A 14,711-nucleotide genomic window follows, 5' to 3' on the forward strand; every position below is an offset into this window, starting at 1 on the left:
GGTCCAGCTGTGTGACCGCGGGGAGGGCTGTACAGCTGCCGAGGCATCGCTGGGGGTGCAGCCCCACTTTCTGCGCCGTGGGGAGCGATGGCACCCGGCAGAACGAGCCCTGCTCTCACGGATTAATTCTTCTGGGGTGTCTGGTACACACGCATGCCGTCGTCGTAAGAACTGGCCCGTCTTTGAGCACGCACTCTTAGCCCACATTTCATAATCGCCTGTTTGCAGTTATTTTCCACTCTAAACGCTGGGTTTACTTATGGCATGAGCAAGCAGTACTGTGAATCAGAGGAGCGGCTGGCTGGCACTTCTGATTCCCGCTTGAGCTGAGCGTGGGGATGCTGGGCTGCACGGGAGGCCGGAGGTGCTCCAGCAGCAGGTACGCTGGCAGGAAGCCTGTTGTAAATGGGGAGAGGGTGTTTCTTCTGCTTGGGTTCCTGCGTTGTTGATCTCCCTTCCTGATTCCTTGTGTCTGGTGACTACCCTCAACCTGAATGACAGTAATGCAGGTTCACCGTCTGTAAGCAGTCACTACTCTGTAGACTGTCTTATTAAATACTCTTCCTATGAGCAATCCGCACGTAGGAAGTGTTTTTTGTGTGAGGAACATGAGCTGAGGCGAGTTCCAGTCCTCTGAACAGAAGTTACGTACAAGAGATTGTCCAGAAGACGTGAATCTAGCAGGTTGTGGCTCTCAGCTGTTGCAACCCCTCTTATAAATGAAACTAAGGAGGTTTATTTTCTGGCAAGGCTGATGGTCTCTACCTGTTTCAGCAGCTGAGGGGTGCGTGTGCCGAGTCCTGTGAGAAGTTGTGTAACTCCTAATGCTCCCCTGTCAGCAGTCCAGATTGCAGTTTTGCTGTTAACTGGCTTCCATCGTGCTGCCTCACTGCACGTTTTTGTTAGTGCAAATGACAACAGCGTTTGTCTTCTTTCCTTTGGTTTGCACGACTCTGCTCAGAAGAAAAGTAGGTCACAAAATCCTTTCAGAAAGACCCCTGGGAAGCAGCTTCTCAGTCCAGGCTCTGTGTTGTCTTATCTGGGCAAGTGTGGCAGCAAATGTTGCTCCCCCTCCTCCGTATTCATCCCCGTATTCTGTTACCAACGGATGTTCAGAAAGAAATCTCTGCTGATCTGTTCTGATCTCTCGTTAATAACAGAATGCCGGAGCACTGTGCCTTTTGATTTAAAATCTGTCTCTAAGATACATCTATTAGTAATTGTTTGTTTTCCTGCAGAAGCCCTGTTGATAGTTGAAAGATGGCTGGAAGCGTGCGTAGCGCAGATGGTTTATATAGAGACAGTGTGGGATAACAAAACACAAGAAGCCATAACACAGACTTGGTTTCTTATTTGATGTAAGTCCACTATTTTGTCATTTTGGACACTTCATCTTTCGTCCCTGGTATCTGAATGATTTGTTTATTGGTGGGTGATGCTGTCCCTGATTTGAACTTTGCTGGTTTAAATAAGCCACGTGAATAGATCCTTGTGTTTGAAGAGCTGTGTAGCTGAAGCCCCGCTAAGAAATAAGGGTTGAAGTGCCTTGGGGGGGCGTTAAGGAAGCATTTTACTTGGTCATATTACGGATGTAAGGAAGTAGTTTGTCATTCACTGAATGCTGTTTGGGTTGTTCCGCATCCCACCTCAAAGTGGAAGCTTCAGAAGATGTAGATCTGTACAATTCTTCATCCCAAACCAATGTGTGGAGAACTGGGTCTTCACATGCTAGACTTGTTCTAAAGGTGAAATGCAGAGCCGTCCAGGAATATGTTTCCTGTTCCTCTGTCAGCAATATGTATTAAGATTTCATGATGCTGCTTAGTGCTGCAAGAACCGCTTTAAACTTGCATTTGTAATTGTTTTCCTGTAGGTCGTTGCTTATAGAAGCACTCCTACGAAGAGGATTTAGGCCGGGGTTAGATGCTGCTTTAACTGAGCTGGTAATAGTGTAAACCTTGTATGGGTGCTGAAAAAAGCCAGTCTTCTGAATGACCAGCTAAGGAAAAGGTGAAGAATTTTGGGAAGAGCCCTGTAGACGCATTTGTATATCAGGCAGAAGACCAAAGCTTGTGTGAAATGAATAGTTTGCTTGGCTATTGTTCTAAGCAGCTTCTGTTAGTTTAAATTTAACACAACAGCCTGGGTAGGTGTAAACTGAATAGCACTGAATGTACTTGGCAGGGGCTGAGTTTCTGTTTCCTGGGGATGAAGGTGAACCTGAAGAAACAAAACCGAAAACAAAACCCGAAACTACCACATACTTATCTGAACTCTCCAGAAAGCTAAGAAGGGACAAAGCTGGTGTTTAAAATCCCCTTTTGAGGGTTTGCATGTTTTGCTCAGGACGAGCATGTCCCCTCCCAGTAAATGTGGGTTTAGATTGTTAGGAAATCACCTGCAAAACCTTCTGATACGCTCGCGAGCTCTTCAGGTTTCTCTGCAGTCAGGAGAGCTGAGAGGTTCACACTTGGGTTAGCTGCTGCGTCATCTCCCACTGTCCTGTGCAACAAGGGAATGGTCAGCTGAGGTTTTCTTTCTGTGTTTCCAGTGCTGATTGAAGATGAAAATGCTGCCTTTTCTTCTTTACAGTGGTTGTTTCCCTGGTTAAGTGTGTCACAAACCGCCTGAGCTGTGTTGAGGTGTGCACTCGCACACAGGTGACGAGCTCCACTGGGCAGTGTTTATGGAGTCCTTTTCCTTTTGAGAGCCAAATGAATTGATCTTGCAGGCGCATGCCAGTGGTACCTCGCTTCATAGGGTTGGAATTACGTGAGCCAGCCCTGTCAGCTCCATCCCGTCTCCTGCTGTACGCCTGCCGCTGGCACTGCCTGAGAACCGGGACCAGGTAAGCTCCAGGAGCGTGTTGGGTGCCCGTTCATGGGCACGGTTCGGAGCTCTTGGTAGGTATCTGTACCCCGTTTGCAGAGCGCGCAGTTGTCCTGTCACCGTTGCGTTCCTTGAGCTCAAGAGGAGCGGAACTGCATCCAATACATTAAGCCCTTTGCAAGTGTCTCATCCTAGCGCCAGACGTGCTCTGACAGCACGGGCGTTTCCAGCACCGAAGCTTTAGCAAACCCTGGCTGTTGAGCTGCCTTCGGATTGCCGTACTTCGCCTGTGCGCTCACTGCTTGGGTGCCTTTCTTTCGGAGCCTTAAAACAGGGTGTGATTTGCTTCCCCCGTAACCTGGGCAGATTCCTTACTAAGTACCGCGCTTCCCTACGTACAGATTCTGCCACAGTATGTTGTTGTCTTGAAGGCATTTGGAAAGGAAGAGCTGGAATAAGTCCTCCTGTAACAAGCTTCCAGAGTTTTCCGTTTTCCTCAAGCAGCGATGAATGGTGACACTTACAGCTTTGATGTTAGAAAATGTTGAAAAAGCATCTGTATTTTCCTGTATTGCTGCCTGAGACAAAAGTGGAGCCATATCTTCCTAGAACTGCAGGGTTTGTTTGAGACGCTTGTAAAGGGCTTTGCCCGGCTGCTCTATAAGGAGTTCGGTGTCCACAAGGTGCCTTCACCTTGGAAAACCCAATCCTCAAGTTCCTTCTGGAGGTGGCTTCAGGCAGGGGACTCGTTTGAGGTGTTGGAGCTGCCGTTCCTACTGGACTTGGGCAGTGTGCCTGACCACCTCCCACCTCCCCCCAGCTGGAGCTCAAAATACAGCTGTGTCATCACCCCTCGTTTCAGACATCCCGACGGAATGGTTTCCGCTGCTGAGCTTACTAAATTGGGGTTGCGTTTGTAGCTCCTGCAAAGTTTGCAGCTGCTGTACCGGACCGTAGTAAGCCTGTGGCCTGAGAGATCTTGGAGCGTAATTAGGAAACTTTTATCGGCATTTCCTGAAAAACACGGAGTGTTTTGCCTTTCTGGCAAAGCCGTGGGATGCAGGGCGCCGAAAGCTGTCATTTCTCCTGTCTCTCCCCAGAGCTTTCCTCGTGGAGGACGTCTCATTCCATGTAAATGTGTGTCCCATTTTTTTCCTGCAGTTGTCCTGCTTCACAGCTTTCCCTCCGTGCCCTGCTCATTCCCCCACCAGCCATGGGGCGCGAGTGGGGCCGCGTAACGTCCCCGACACGCGTGTGCGCTGTGTAGCGCGCAGGTGAACGCCGGTGCTGGGTGTGAGGGCAGGCTGTGCAGTCACCCGCGAGCGTGTGCCCTGGGGCGAAGAGCTCCCCCAGTCCCAGCGCCTTTCCTGATATTCTCGCTACTTCTCTCATGGGAGATTTTCTAAGTAAACATTTCAAAGAGCTTCTTAGGAGAAATGGTTCCAATCCCGCCTACTTAAGCAGGGATTGTATTCATGCTTAATTGGGCTTTCCTCTCGGTAATGCTTATCAAATAAAGCCCTTTCAGACTTTCAGTGGATGTGACCTGAGGGTGACCTAGGTCTTTATAATGGTTGGCTTTTCAAGCCCGTTGGATTAAACAGATGTACAGCAGAAACCTTTGGAAAAATTAGGCTGAGTATCCCGAGCCAGAAATCGAGACTCCTTTCTCGGGAAGGCAGAATATATGACCCGATATTGGCGAGGCTCTGTATGTTTTGTTAAATGAATCTCGAAATTCACCGCTTGTTCTTTCCTGTTTTGTCTCTGCACAAGCTTTTCTTTCCTGTTTGCTTTCTGTTTCAAAACCGAGGGAAGCTGATAAACAGCAATTACTAAACATGTGGACACGCTCTGCTGGGTAACGTTCACCTAGGAATGTTAACAACGGTGTCCGGCAGCTCTGAGCTGCTGATGTTTTAGCAAGTGCTGGGATAGCAGGGAGTGATCTTGGTGAATCGTGGGGGAGAACCCACCTCAGCGTTGGCTCTGCGTGAAAATGGGTAAGTCCAGGACAGCGCTAATCCCAGGCGGTGATTGTGAAACTGCTGTTGGCAGGGGATTGGAGAAATGCAGCATGGTTGTCGCTGATCCGCGTGGATGTTTGGAAAATACTTTTTTGCAGAAACTCCATCCAGCACCTTGTAGTGGTAGGAGGAAGATTCTAGGAAACGACAGTGTGCGACTGGGGTCATACAACTTTCCCACCCGACCTCCCAGCGCTGGTTTCGGCCTTGTTGACTAATCGGAGCAGCCAGGAAGTGACTCCGTAGGTGAAACCGCTGTGCCTGGCATCTTTAAATCCGTGTGCTGACCTGCTGGAACGTCACGGCTGTGCCTTGGCAGTGTTGGTAGGAAGAGCAGCGGATGTACAAACCGTACCCGTGTGGGAGTCTGCGGTCACTCGGGGGATGGTTTCAAGGCCTGCCGTGGGGGTGGCTCCTGGGGCTTGCTGCCCACGGGCAAGCTCGGTAGCACGAGGCTGTCTCTGCTGCAAGCCGGGACCTTTCTTGCCCAACCAGCAGCTGCCTGGGCTCCTTGGAAGTTATTTGGTAAACTGAGTCGCAGGGAAGGTTTTGAGCCGTTCACGTGGGAGTGGAAAATGCCACGGGAATTTCTGCAGGAGTGTCGCTCACCTTGGACTCGCCTAGCCTGGCTGTCGGTGCCCAAAGCCGTCGGCAGGAGTGACGCGGGTAGTTACTAGCCCTTTGTGGCACCTTTCTTGTCATGTTTTCCCACGTTAGATGGTGCAGCTGAACAGCAGTGACTGAGTGTGCCTGTCTGGTTTCCTTACACTGTCATTTATTTCCGACAGGCACTCTCCGTCCCACTGTCGAATCAGTCTGTCTCAGAAGAAAATTGTCCTTATTCAGATATTTATCCTAACCAAACCAGAATTTGACAGAGTAGTAAAGGCTTTTGCGCATCTAGGCTTTTTCCTTGCGGAGCAGCAAGCTCTTCCGTGGTCGCATGGGAAGCACGTGTCAGCGGTGCTAATGCTGATCCCAGGACAAGGCTTGTTGCCCTGCGGGGGCAGTGGGAGATGCCAGCCTCTCGCAGAATCTCAGTGTGCTGTGGGCTGCTGACCATGGGCGGCCGCGGCAGGTACTGGGGACGGGCTGTATTTCTTACCACGGCGCTTCTGCTGTGGCTGTTCTTTGACGTTCAGGCTCATTATCAACTCTAGGAGGAAAAACCCAGAAGACATGTAGGCTTTTTCATTACTTGTATCGACGAGGTGGCTGATTCTTCGTTAGGGTCAGCGCTGATGGGGAGGGCATGACGGGGACTGACCTTGCCCGTCCAGACAGGACTAACGACTGTGCCTGGAGAGCGCTGCTCTCTGCTTTCAGAGAACCCATGATGCAAAGAGGGGGCTGGATTAGTGCTTCAGGGTGCCAGAGCAGACCTGGATGGGAAAACGCTCGAGCCCGCGTGGAAAATAGAGTTGCAGCCCACGTCCAGTGTTGCAATACAATGCCCGGAGTTGGTTATCTCAAGGCTCTCCAGAAGAGACGACTGCCGCATCCGTCGGAGTGGGCGTACGCAGTAAGATGCTGTGGTAGCTGTCCGATGGGTTTGTGCGTTCTGCCTGCCCCAGAGCGTTTTCTTGGGGTGCAACAGAAGAGGTTAATCGCTGGGTAAAGAGCGAGTGCTGCAGGGGATTGAGCAATAACTCTCCTTCTTTCAACATCCTGGGAAAGCTGAATGGCTGAACGTGGTGAATCATCACTGTCGTGGTTTTTCAGAGAACCGGCCAGCCTTCATTTGAGACTTGCCGGGTGAGCAGTTGCTGCAATTCTTTGGAAGTAAGCGGCCTTTTCCTACTGCCCGAAATGCAGCCAGGGTCATGAAATGGGAAGAGCCACGTTAGTGGTGAATCTGGGTTTCCAGGTGTCCCTCAAGCCGCTTCCTGTCACGCAGTTTCCAAATGCAATTACTCTGGGTGAACTGCAGTTGGTTCTGTGGAGTTTTGTGGCTATTTATGAGGTTTGGGCTTCTGGTTTTGCAGAAAAATGCCGTAATGATGATTTCAAATGGGTAAGAGAATACAGAGGGAGCATGTCAGGCTGACTTTCTGGAAAGAGACACTTTCATTCCAGTGTGACCATTATGTGTTTTGGTTTGTGACGCCGTGGATTTCTGTCTGCTTGGACACTGTTTTGAACCACTTGGGTTATGCTTCCTAGTCTTGAACTTCTTCTCAAGGCTGGATGCTTCAGAATTGCTACAGATATTGAGTATCTGTTGGTGATCTAGGGTATTTTGAGTGGATTTTAGAAAACAGAATAGAGTTTTTTCTGAGTGCCATTGTGCTTTGGAAGGAAACTGCAGCACACAAACTCTGGGTTAGTCAAGGCTGAACCACAAGGTAGTGCCCTCTGGTAAGGGCTGCCTTTGCCTCTTGCCTGGAACACCCCTAATTCTTGATTTACATTAACGGTGGTAAATGTTAAATGGGAATTTGATTCTACAGAGGGCTTCTCCAATGTGCCCCACTTTGCTTGTTTGCGTCCAGTGGTATTTTTATGTCCTCCAGTGTACGAGCTTTTGATTGAGAGGAGAATTGGTTCCATGTGGTTCTGAAAGCAACTGCCAGCACCAGAAGATGCTTCACAGCTCCTGAAAGAAGTGGCCAAGAGATGTCTGCAGTGGGTTTTTAGCCGTGGAGCTGGACTGATAAAACTTCCTGGATCAAATCCTCAATTAATTGCTTTGTCTCGTAGGTGTGGAGGTGCCTTCCAGATAGTTACTGTTGGAGAGCAGACACACATGAACACAAGGTGCTGGAACGCCTTGTTTATTCGTTGCTCTGTCGTGATTGTCCATGCATAGTTTGGAGCTCGGCATTAACTTTAACATCTGGAAAAAATGTGCGTAATGCTTTTTGTTCGGGTAAGATGCCCCTGGACACGAGCTGGTGTTCCAAACTGAAAAACTCCTCAGCACTTCACCTAGTTTGTGAGTCGAGTGGGGCGAGCGAGGGCATCGGCACTCATTAACGGATGGTTTCCCGTGGGATGCGCGCCGCACGGCGGGCGGGAGCAGGGTGGGTACGCGTGCCGCGTGGCACAGAGGCAACGACGAGCTTGGAAACACCGTGAGCCGTGGCCTGAAGTTGTGTTTGGGTCAGCCTTCCCACTTCTCCCTTTGGGTTCCGTTCCGCGGGAACGCCGTGCGACGGAGCGTGCTTGCTGGGGCAGCCCGGGGTGCTCTGGGCCCCCACGGTGGGTCCTGCGCCCCGGGCCAAGCACAGCAGGGGCGTCACGTGTGCTTGGAAGGTGCTGGGGACGTCGCCCCCTCCTACAGCGTCAGGCGAAGGCGTAAATCATGGGAACCTGTGTGGCTTCACCCTGCTTCCGACCCTGGGTACTCCCCAACTCTCGTCAGTGGTGGGGGTTGCGTTTTCGCAGGCAGCACCCTGCTTTCTGGCTCTCCATTTTTGTGTTTTTCAGTGTAAATCGTGTGGCCATGGGATTGTCTGTGTAACGGCTTTAGAAAGAGCTGCGTTTATAGAGCTTTGTGTCTGCAAACGGCAAAGGAAGCGTCTGTTATGTCAGTTAGTCCAGCTTAATTTAATTTCCTTGCTAATTAAACGATATCTAATATGGAGATTATAGGCTTTCTAGGAACAGGACTTGCCTCGTTTATGATCTTTGTCAGCAGTATTTTTAGAGCTCTTCTCAAACTTAAACAGAGCAGGGGTAAACAAAATCATGGCTTCCTCCAAGTATGGATGGGTAGGTGCTTCACAGGCCTGCAGGCTCGTGGACCTCTCTTTGCCATCGCTCTGGGAAGCGGAGGAGGGAGCTGCTGGTGGTGGGGCTGAGCACAGCCAGCTCTGACCTTCCCTGTGGCTCCAAACCCTCTGCCTGAGCTCGTTTCTGAATGTTTCCTAATTGCAAAGGGGTCGTATTTGGAGAAGAAGTACCTGATAACTTTCTTCAGCTCATTAGTCCCCTTTCTAATCACTTTTTCCCTTTTATCAGGAATACATAATCCGTGTTCAGAGAGGAATTTCAGCAGAAAACAGCTGGCAGGTAATTTCTTAAGCTGTGGTTTGTGTAACCAGGATGCCTTTTTAGGAAGAATTTGAAAATTGTCTCCTCCTAGGCTTTTAAATTTGAGCTGGAGAGGGAAATGTTGGTTTGGAATCGAGAACATGAAGTGCTTGAATACTTTTGTTCAAAAACTAAGAGAAACCCGGTATTGCTGCCAGCTGCAGAAGGCAGGTTTGCTGCTGCTGAGGGTGTTGCAGGACAAACGCCTGTCATGTTACTACGGTGTGGTGGTGCCACCAGCTTTTAATCTCCAAGCCAGTTTGCCTTCCCTACTGCTGGAATCCCAGCCCTGCTGATACGAGACCAACGAAACCTAGAAGCAGTAATGAACACGACTGTGAAAAGCTGTTGCATCTAATAAGGCAAAAATGCTTTGTTTGCAGACAGCGTTGCTCACAAGTACCTGGGGTTTTAAGCTGTTTTAAGAGAATGTCTTTACACACAGTTATAGTCGGGTTGAGATGTGATTAAAACCTCCTCTTTGCTCTCTGGCAACGTGGCATAAACCCAGCAGATAGACACTTGTACAAAAATGGTTAAAAGAGGAAGATAATAAACAGGAATGACTTTTTTTCTGGTGGGGTTTAGAAGAGTGAAATGCCAGTGGGAAGAGTAGTAAGTTTCCTGAACTTTGTCTTTATATTTTGCAGATTGTGAGGCGATACAGTGACTTCGACTTGCTGAATAACAGCTTGCAGGTAACTTTCACACTTTCTGTGTAAACACAAATGTTCTTTAGCAGGATATGTTTAAAAAGGCTTGTGATATTTTTACATATTGCAAGGAAGAAAAAATACAAATTCCCATAGCTGCGAAAAGAATCTGTGACTTCAAATGGAATGGGAATGTATGCTTTTTTCACTCCTCGTTTTTACTTGTACAGTTTCAATTTTAGCACCAACGGGACCCATTTATAGAGAAATGAAGGAAATTGGCAGGTACTTAATCTTTCCCTTCAGTACTACGGCTTGTTCTGGTTCTGTGTGGTGTTGTCTGCTCCTCCCTTGACTCGGAGAAAGCCAAGGCACACACCAACCTGATAAACTCAGCACTGAAGTGCTGTGTGTCTTGGTATTTCTGTTCCTCCCAAAGCACCACCAGATGCTGCTTATCATGTGATGGTTTTCTGTGTCACTGGGAAGTGTTCCTTAGTTAAACACTGCCCTTACTGTCTGTCTGCTTTTGCTTTTTAGGACAACTCTTTCTTTTTAGTTTGTGTGGGAAAAAGCAGGGTGTTTGAGTGTGTCTGGGGGAAGGGGGAAGCAGCAGTGAGTAGCATCTACAGGGACGAAACCTCCTACTCGAGATTTCCACAGTCCTGTGCAAGCGAGATGAAAAGCAAATGCCGCTGCGCTTTGAGGGTAGATCTTTGTGACTGATATTTTTTGAGGCATGCTTGGCCTCTCGGTAGGTGTGGGTGGTTGTGTTTGAACACAGCTGCAGCTGAGTTGGAATGCAGCTTCCCTGCTGTTCATCCGATGCCGCTTACCCAGCAGTAGTAAGGGCTGAGAATTTCCAGACTGTCCCAGCTGGGGGATGCAGACCGGCCAAACACCTTGGAGAATCCGCCACATGTGTACCTGTGACCCCGATCCGCATCGGAGCGTTTCAGATTCCCTGAACTCTCAGCTGTGTGCTGGATTAAAAAGCTCCTTCCAGAGTCTCCTTCGCTTTTTCCTCTTCGCCGCTTCGCCCGAGAGCTGTGGAGATCACTCTGTGGGGTGAAGTGAAGCGCTGGTACAGTATTTGCAGCGAGATACCTGGCTTTTGGGAAGCATTGGATTGCAGCTTTTGAGCAGACGTTCCTGAGCGGGCTGTGGTTTGAAGATAAGAACCTTAATTCCCAGTGTGGCAAGGCCAGTCCCAGTGCTGAGACTTTTGAGCGGACGTTCCTGAGTTTGAAGAGAAGAACCTTAATTCCCAGGTCCTTCTGTGGCAAGGCCAGTCCCAGTGCTGAGCCCACGGGGTTTGGCCGCGTGCAGGTCTCTGCAAGGGCAGGACCTCGGTGAGGTGTTCTTCTTCTTCCCTTCTTCGAGGGAGGTGATTCTGCCCCTCTACTCTGCTCTGGTGAGACCCCACCTGGAGTACTGCGTCCAGCTGTGGAGCCCTCAATATCAGAAGGATATTGACCACTTGGAGCGAGTCCAGAGGAGGCCATGAAGATGATCAGAGGGCTGGAGCACCTCTCCTATGACGAAAGGCTGCAAGAACTGGGCTTGTTCAGCCTGGAGAAGAGGAGGCTCCGAGGAGACCTCATTGCAGTTTTCCAGTATCTGAAGGGGGCCTACAAGGGTACTGGGAGAGGACTTTTTACAAGAGCTTGTAGTGATAGGACAAGGGGTAATGGGTACAAAAAGAAATCAGGGAGGTTTAGATTAGATGTCAGGAAGAAATTCTTCACAGAGAGGGTGGTGAGGCACTGGAACAGGTTGCCCAGAGATGTTGTGGATGCCCCATCCCTGGATGGCTTCAAGGCCAGGCTGGATGTGGCTTTGAGCAACCTGGTCTAGTGGAAGGTGTCCCTGCCCATGGCAGGGGGGTTGGAACTAGATGATCTTTAAGGTCCCTTCCAACCCAAACCATTCTATGATTCTATGATTCTGCGGTAGGTGGTGTTCTCGCTGTGCTGTCTGTTTTGGCAGGGAGCGACAAAAACTGGGGGGTGACTGCTGCTTTCTGCAGGAAAAGGTCAGATGTGTGCTTTATTGAAATAGATTTCAGAAGAAATAACAGTGGTTTGCAAACATGGGAGCTAAAGTCCTTTTCACTCTGATGGTAGCTAGCTGTCAGGTCAGGAAGGGAAGGGTGATCACAATTTGATGCTTTTCAGGTGAGTAACACCAGAAATGCATTTACTTTTTGTTCAGAAACTTCTTTTTTCAGTTGAAGCAAGAGTGGTTTGCCAAGTGAAAGTTTTACATGCCTCTGGTGTTACGGCCAGTAACTCACCACAGTAGTTTTAAGTGGTTGATTGTTACTTTTGGGTTTATTCCTGGATATATTTCCCCCCTTTGGGTGTAAAAGAGCATTAAAAATGCTCAGTGGATAGGATGGTTTTTATTACCGTCTTCTGTAATCAGGTGTAGGTGTAGCTCTTCTTCAGCCCACGATTTGCTGCCAGAAACAGAAGTGCTACAGTCTGGGGGGGGGACAAGCCCTGTGTTTAAAAGGAGGAGGATGCAAAGGAAGGGGATTTCCCCTTCTGCCCAAGTTTGAACTAATCCTTTACTTTTTCACTGGTGAAAGGGAAAGTTGTTCAAACACCAACAGTTTCGGTCTTCTCCCTGGTGAACTGTTGGCATTAGAAATGAGGTTACTGCGTGTGGCGTAGTCGATTCCTGCAGCACACATTGCCTAAAGATAGCTCCCGCGGAGAGTCTGCGTACCCGGGGCAGGCGCTTTGATCTGCGGGACAACGACGTGTTAACAGCATGGAAACTTTATTCTGGCAATTCACATGAGGTAATTGAATGTAAACACTGTCTCCAGCCTAGATTTGTGTTCTAAAGAAGATCTCTTTGATCTGACTTACATAAGGCTCTGAATTTCTGTACATTTGTTCCGCGCCCTGTTTCGAAGCGTTGCTCTGATTTTATCGGCAGTCCTGGCTCGCATATGCCACCGTGAACAACCGCTGCACATCCAGCGGTATATCGCAGCTGTTCCTGGGTTGAAAGATGTGTAGCTGTTTAAAAACTGCACAGCAGTGGATTCAGAAGAGCGATGGGAAAAGGTGCACCATATGTGAAATTACGGATGTAAAATACTGACAGTGAGGGCTGTAAGTTACCTGTGCAGGCAGCAGAGGCAAAGGAAAGTTACTCCTCTGCTCTTCATGAAATAGGAAAGCATAACCTGTGCCTGGAGAAAATGGAGAGGTGTGAATTGCTTTTACCCCCTGGCAGAGGTATGATCATAGAAAGGATTTGGCTGAGCATCTGAAGGTTTTGTGTAGGGAGCTTAAGCGCGTGACTCAGCAGCAGCAGTTCATCTCCTCGCAGTTTCAGTCTCTTCACAGCGGGCTGTGGCCTGTGGTCTGACTAGCTCACCCTGGTGACAGTGCTCAGCAGATCGTAAACGCTTGGCTGTACAGGGTGCACAGAATGCTCCCCAGCAGTTAGCTTGCTGCTGAGAGTCTCTTACTGTCTGGGTTGCTAATTGATATCCCCGAGGCATTTGGAGAGCAAGGTTAGTAATTTTTTAATCTCTCTTTTTAAGATCTCATCTCTCAGTCTACCTCTTCCGCCAAAAAAATTGATTGGAAACATGGAGCGTGAGTTCATCGCTGAAAGACAGAAGGGACTCCAGGCCTATCTCGATGTGATTACTACCCATCACATTCTGTCCAACTGTGAACTGGTGAAAAAATTCTTGGATCCCAACAGCTATTCTGTAAACTACACAGGTAAGCGAGGGGTTGCAGAACCGCGTTACAGCTTCACTTTGGCGCCTGCGGGTCTTCGTCAGTGCAGGCGAGGGTTTACACTGGAGCATGGGGAGCCAGGGAAACGGCCTTCAGGGTTATCGTACTGTGGCTGTTTATGAGAGTGTTTCTCCCGCTGGGTGCGGGAATCGTGCTGCCATTGTCAAATCTAAATGTTGGGATTGTTTTACGGAGGGGTGAGGGTGAAGATCTGTGTAAGCAGCACCTGGGGGAGGGGCATGGTGAGAGCGACATCTGCCTTTTCACCGTTTGTGATAAACGGGGAGGGCTGCTGTTTGGAGATGACTGGCCTACCAGAGTGTAAGGTGGAGTTTGTCAGCTCTGCGTTCATTTGAAACTCCTCGACACTGAATCTTGCATTCGTCGTGGTTCTGAGGCTTTTCAACTCAACAGGAACAATTGTGGTCATCTTATCTAGCTCCCAGTGTTGCTTTGGGTCGTGAGACTTCCCTAGAACCGCTAGAGCTAGGCTGAGTGCTTTTCCAAGCCTTCAGTAAGTCACACACTCTCTCCTCCCAAACACTGGCAAACCACCGCAGCCCTTCCAGTGAGACCCCGGTGATCCGTTCTCTTCATTACTAAATGTTTCTTCTTCAAATTCCTCTGACTTCAGCTTCAGCCGTTGGAAACTGTTAAACGTTTGTCGTACAGGCTGAAAAACCCTTCCTCCGAGTGATGAAACCCACTGCAGAGGTTGAGCTCATGGGCAGGCTGACTCTGCAGAACGCAAAGCCTGTTTTCACAGCAGCAGAGCTCCCTGAAGCAGGAACTTGCTGCTTCCTTTCCACTTGTCCTTTTGCTCTCCCTTCATGTAACACTCCTGGTTCTTCAGCCTCAAAGTGCAAGGAGCATTTCCCGGATGTTTATGATAAGCTGCGGGGGAGCTGTAAATCATGAGTAACTCTTCAGGGATGCGGCTTGTCTGGCTGATGCTGAGCAAGCGATGTAAATCCTCCAGGAGACGCTGACTTCTGTGTTCATTTTGAGCACTTTCATCAGGACTGTTTTTCAGGCGGTTGCTGGGAAGTTGGCAGCAGTCACGTCAGCGCCTCTGGGCTTCAGAGACACCGTCACTTTGTCATTCCTAAATACTGGAGCAGTGAGCTGATATTTATTGCACCGTTCTCTCTCATTTTCCCAGCTCTTTCTGGAGAGAGAGGATCCAGTGCAGAAAGATCAGCGCGTCCTTATCTGTTTGCTGTGTTTCTACACCGAGATAAGCCATGTTAGGGAAACTCCTGGTTGGCATCATTCCCTTTCTCCCCCGGCTGTCACCACTTCTGGCTGAGGTTTCTCCTCAGGAGTAAACCAGTTGTGTTCCCAGCTGTGGGAGAACTCAGTAACCGGACGGGTGACCTCCCCACCCCCCCGCCCCG

General features: G+C 49.3%; 1 protein-coding gene across 1 annotated transcript in view; it reads left to right on the forward strand.

The window, feature by feature from the left end:
• The first annotated feature begins 8,825 nt into the window (after positions 1-8,825).
• Positions 8,826-14,711, forward strand: part of PXK (PX domain containing serine/threonine kinase) — a 20,354-nt gene continuing 14,468 nt past the window's right edge. Inside the window, 3 exon segments of the mRNA XM_010151019.1 lie at positions 8,826-8,870; positions 9,542-9,589; positions 13,110-13,296. Coding sequence (XP_010149321.1) covers positions 13,158-13,296 — 139 coding nt within the window. The 5' untranslated portion in view covers positions 8,826-8,870; positions 9,542-9,589; positions 13,110-13,157.

Source organism: Eurypyga helias, unplaced genomic scaffold (genome assembly GCF_000690775.1).
Source record: "Eurypyga helias isolate BGI_N326 unplaced genomic scaffold, ASM69077v1 scaffold10884, whole genome shotgun sequence".
Lineage (NCBI taxonomy): Eukaryota > Metazoa > Chordata > Aves > Eurypygiformes > Eurypygidae > Eurypyga > Eurypyga helias.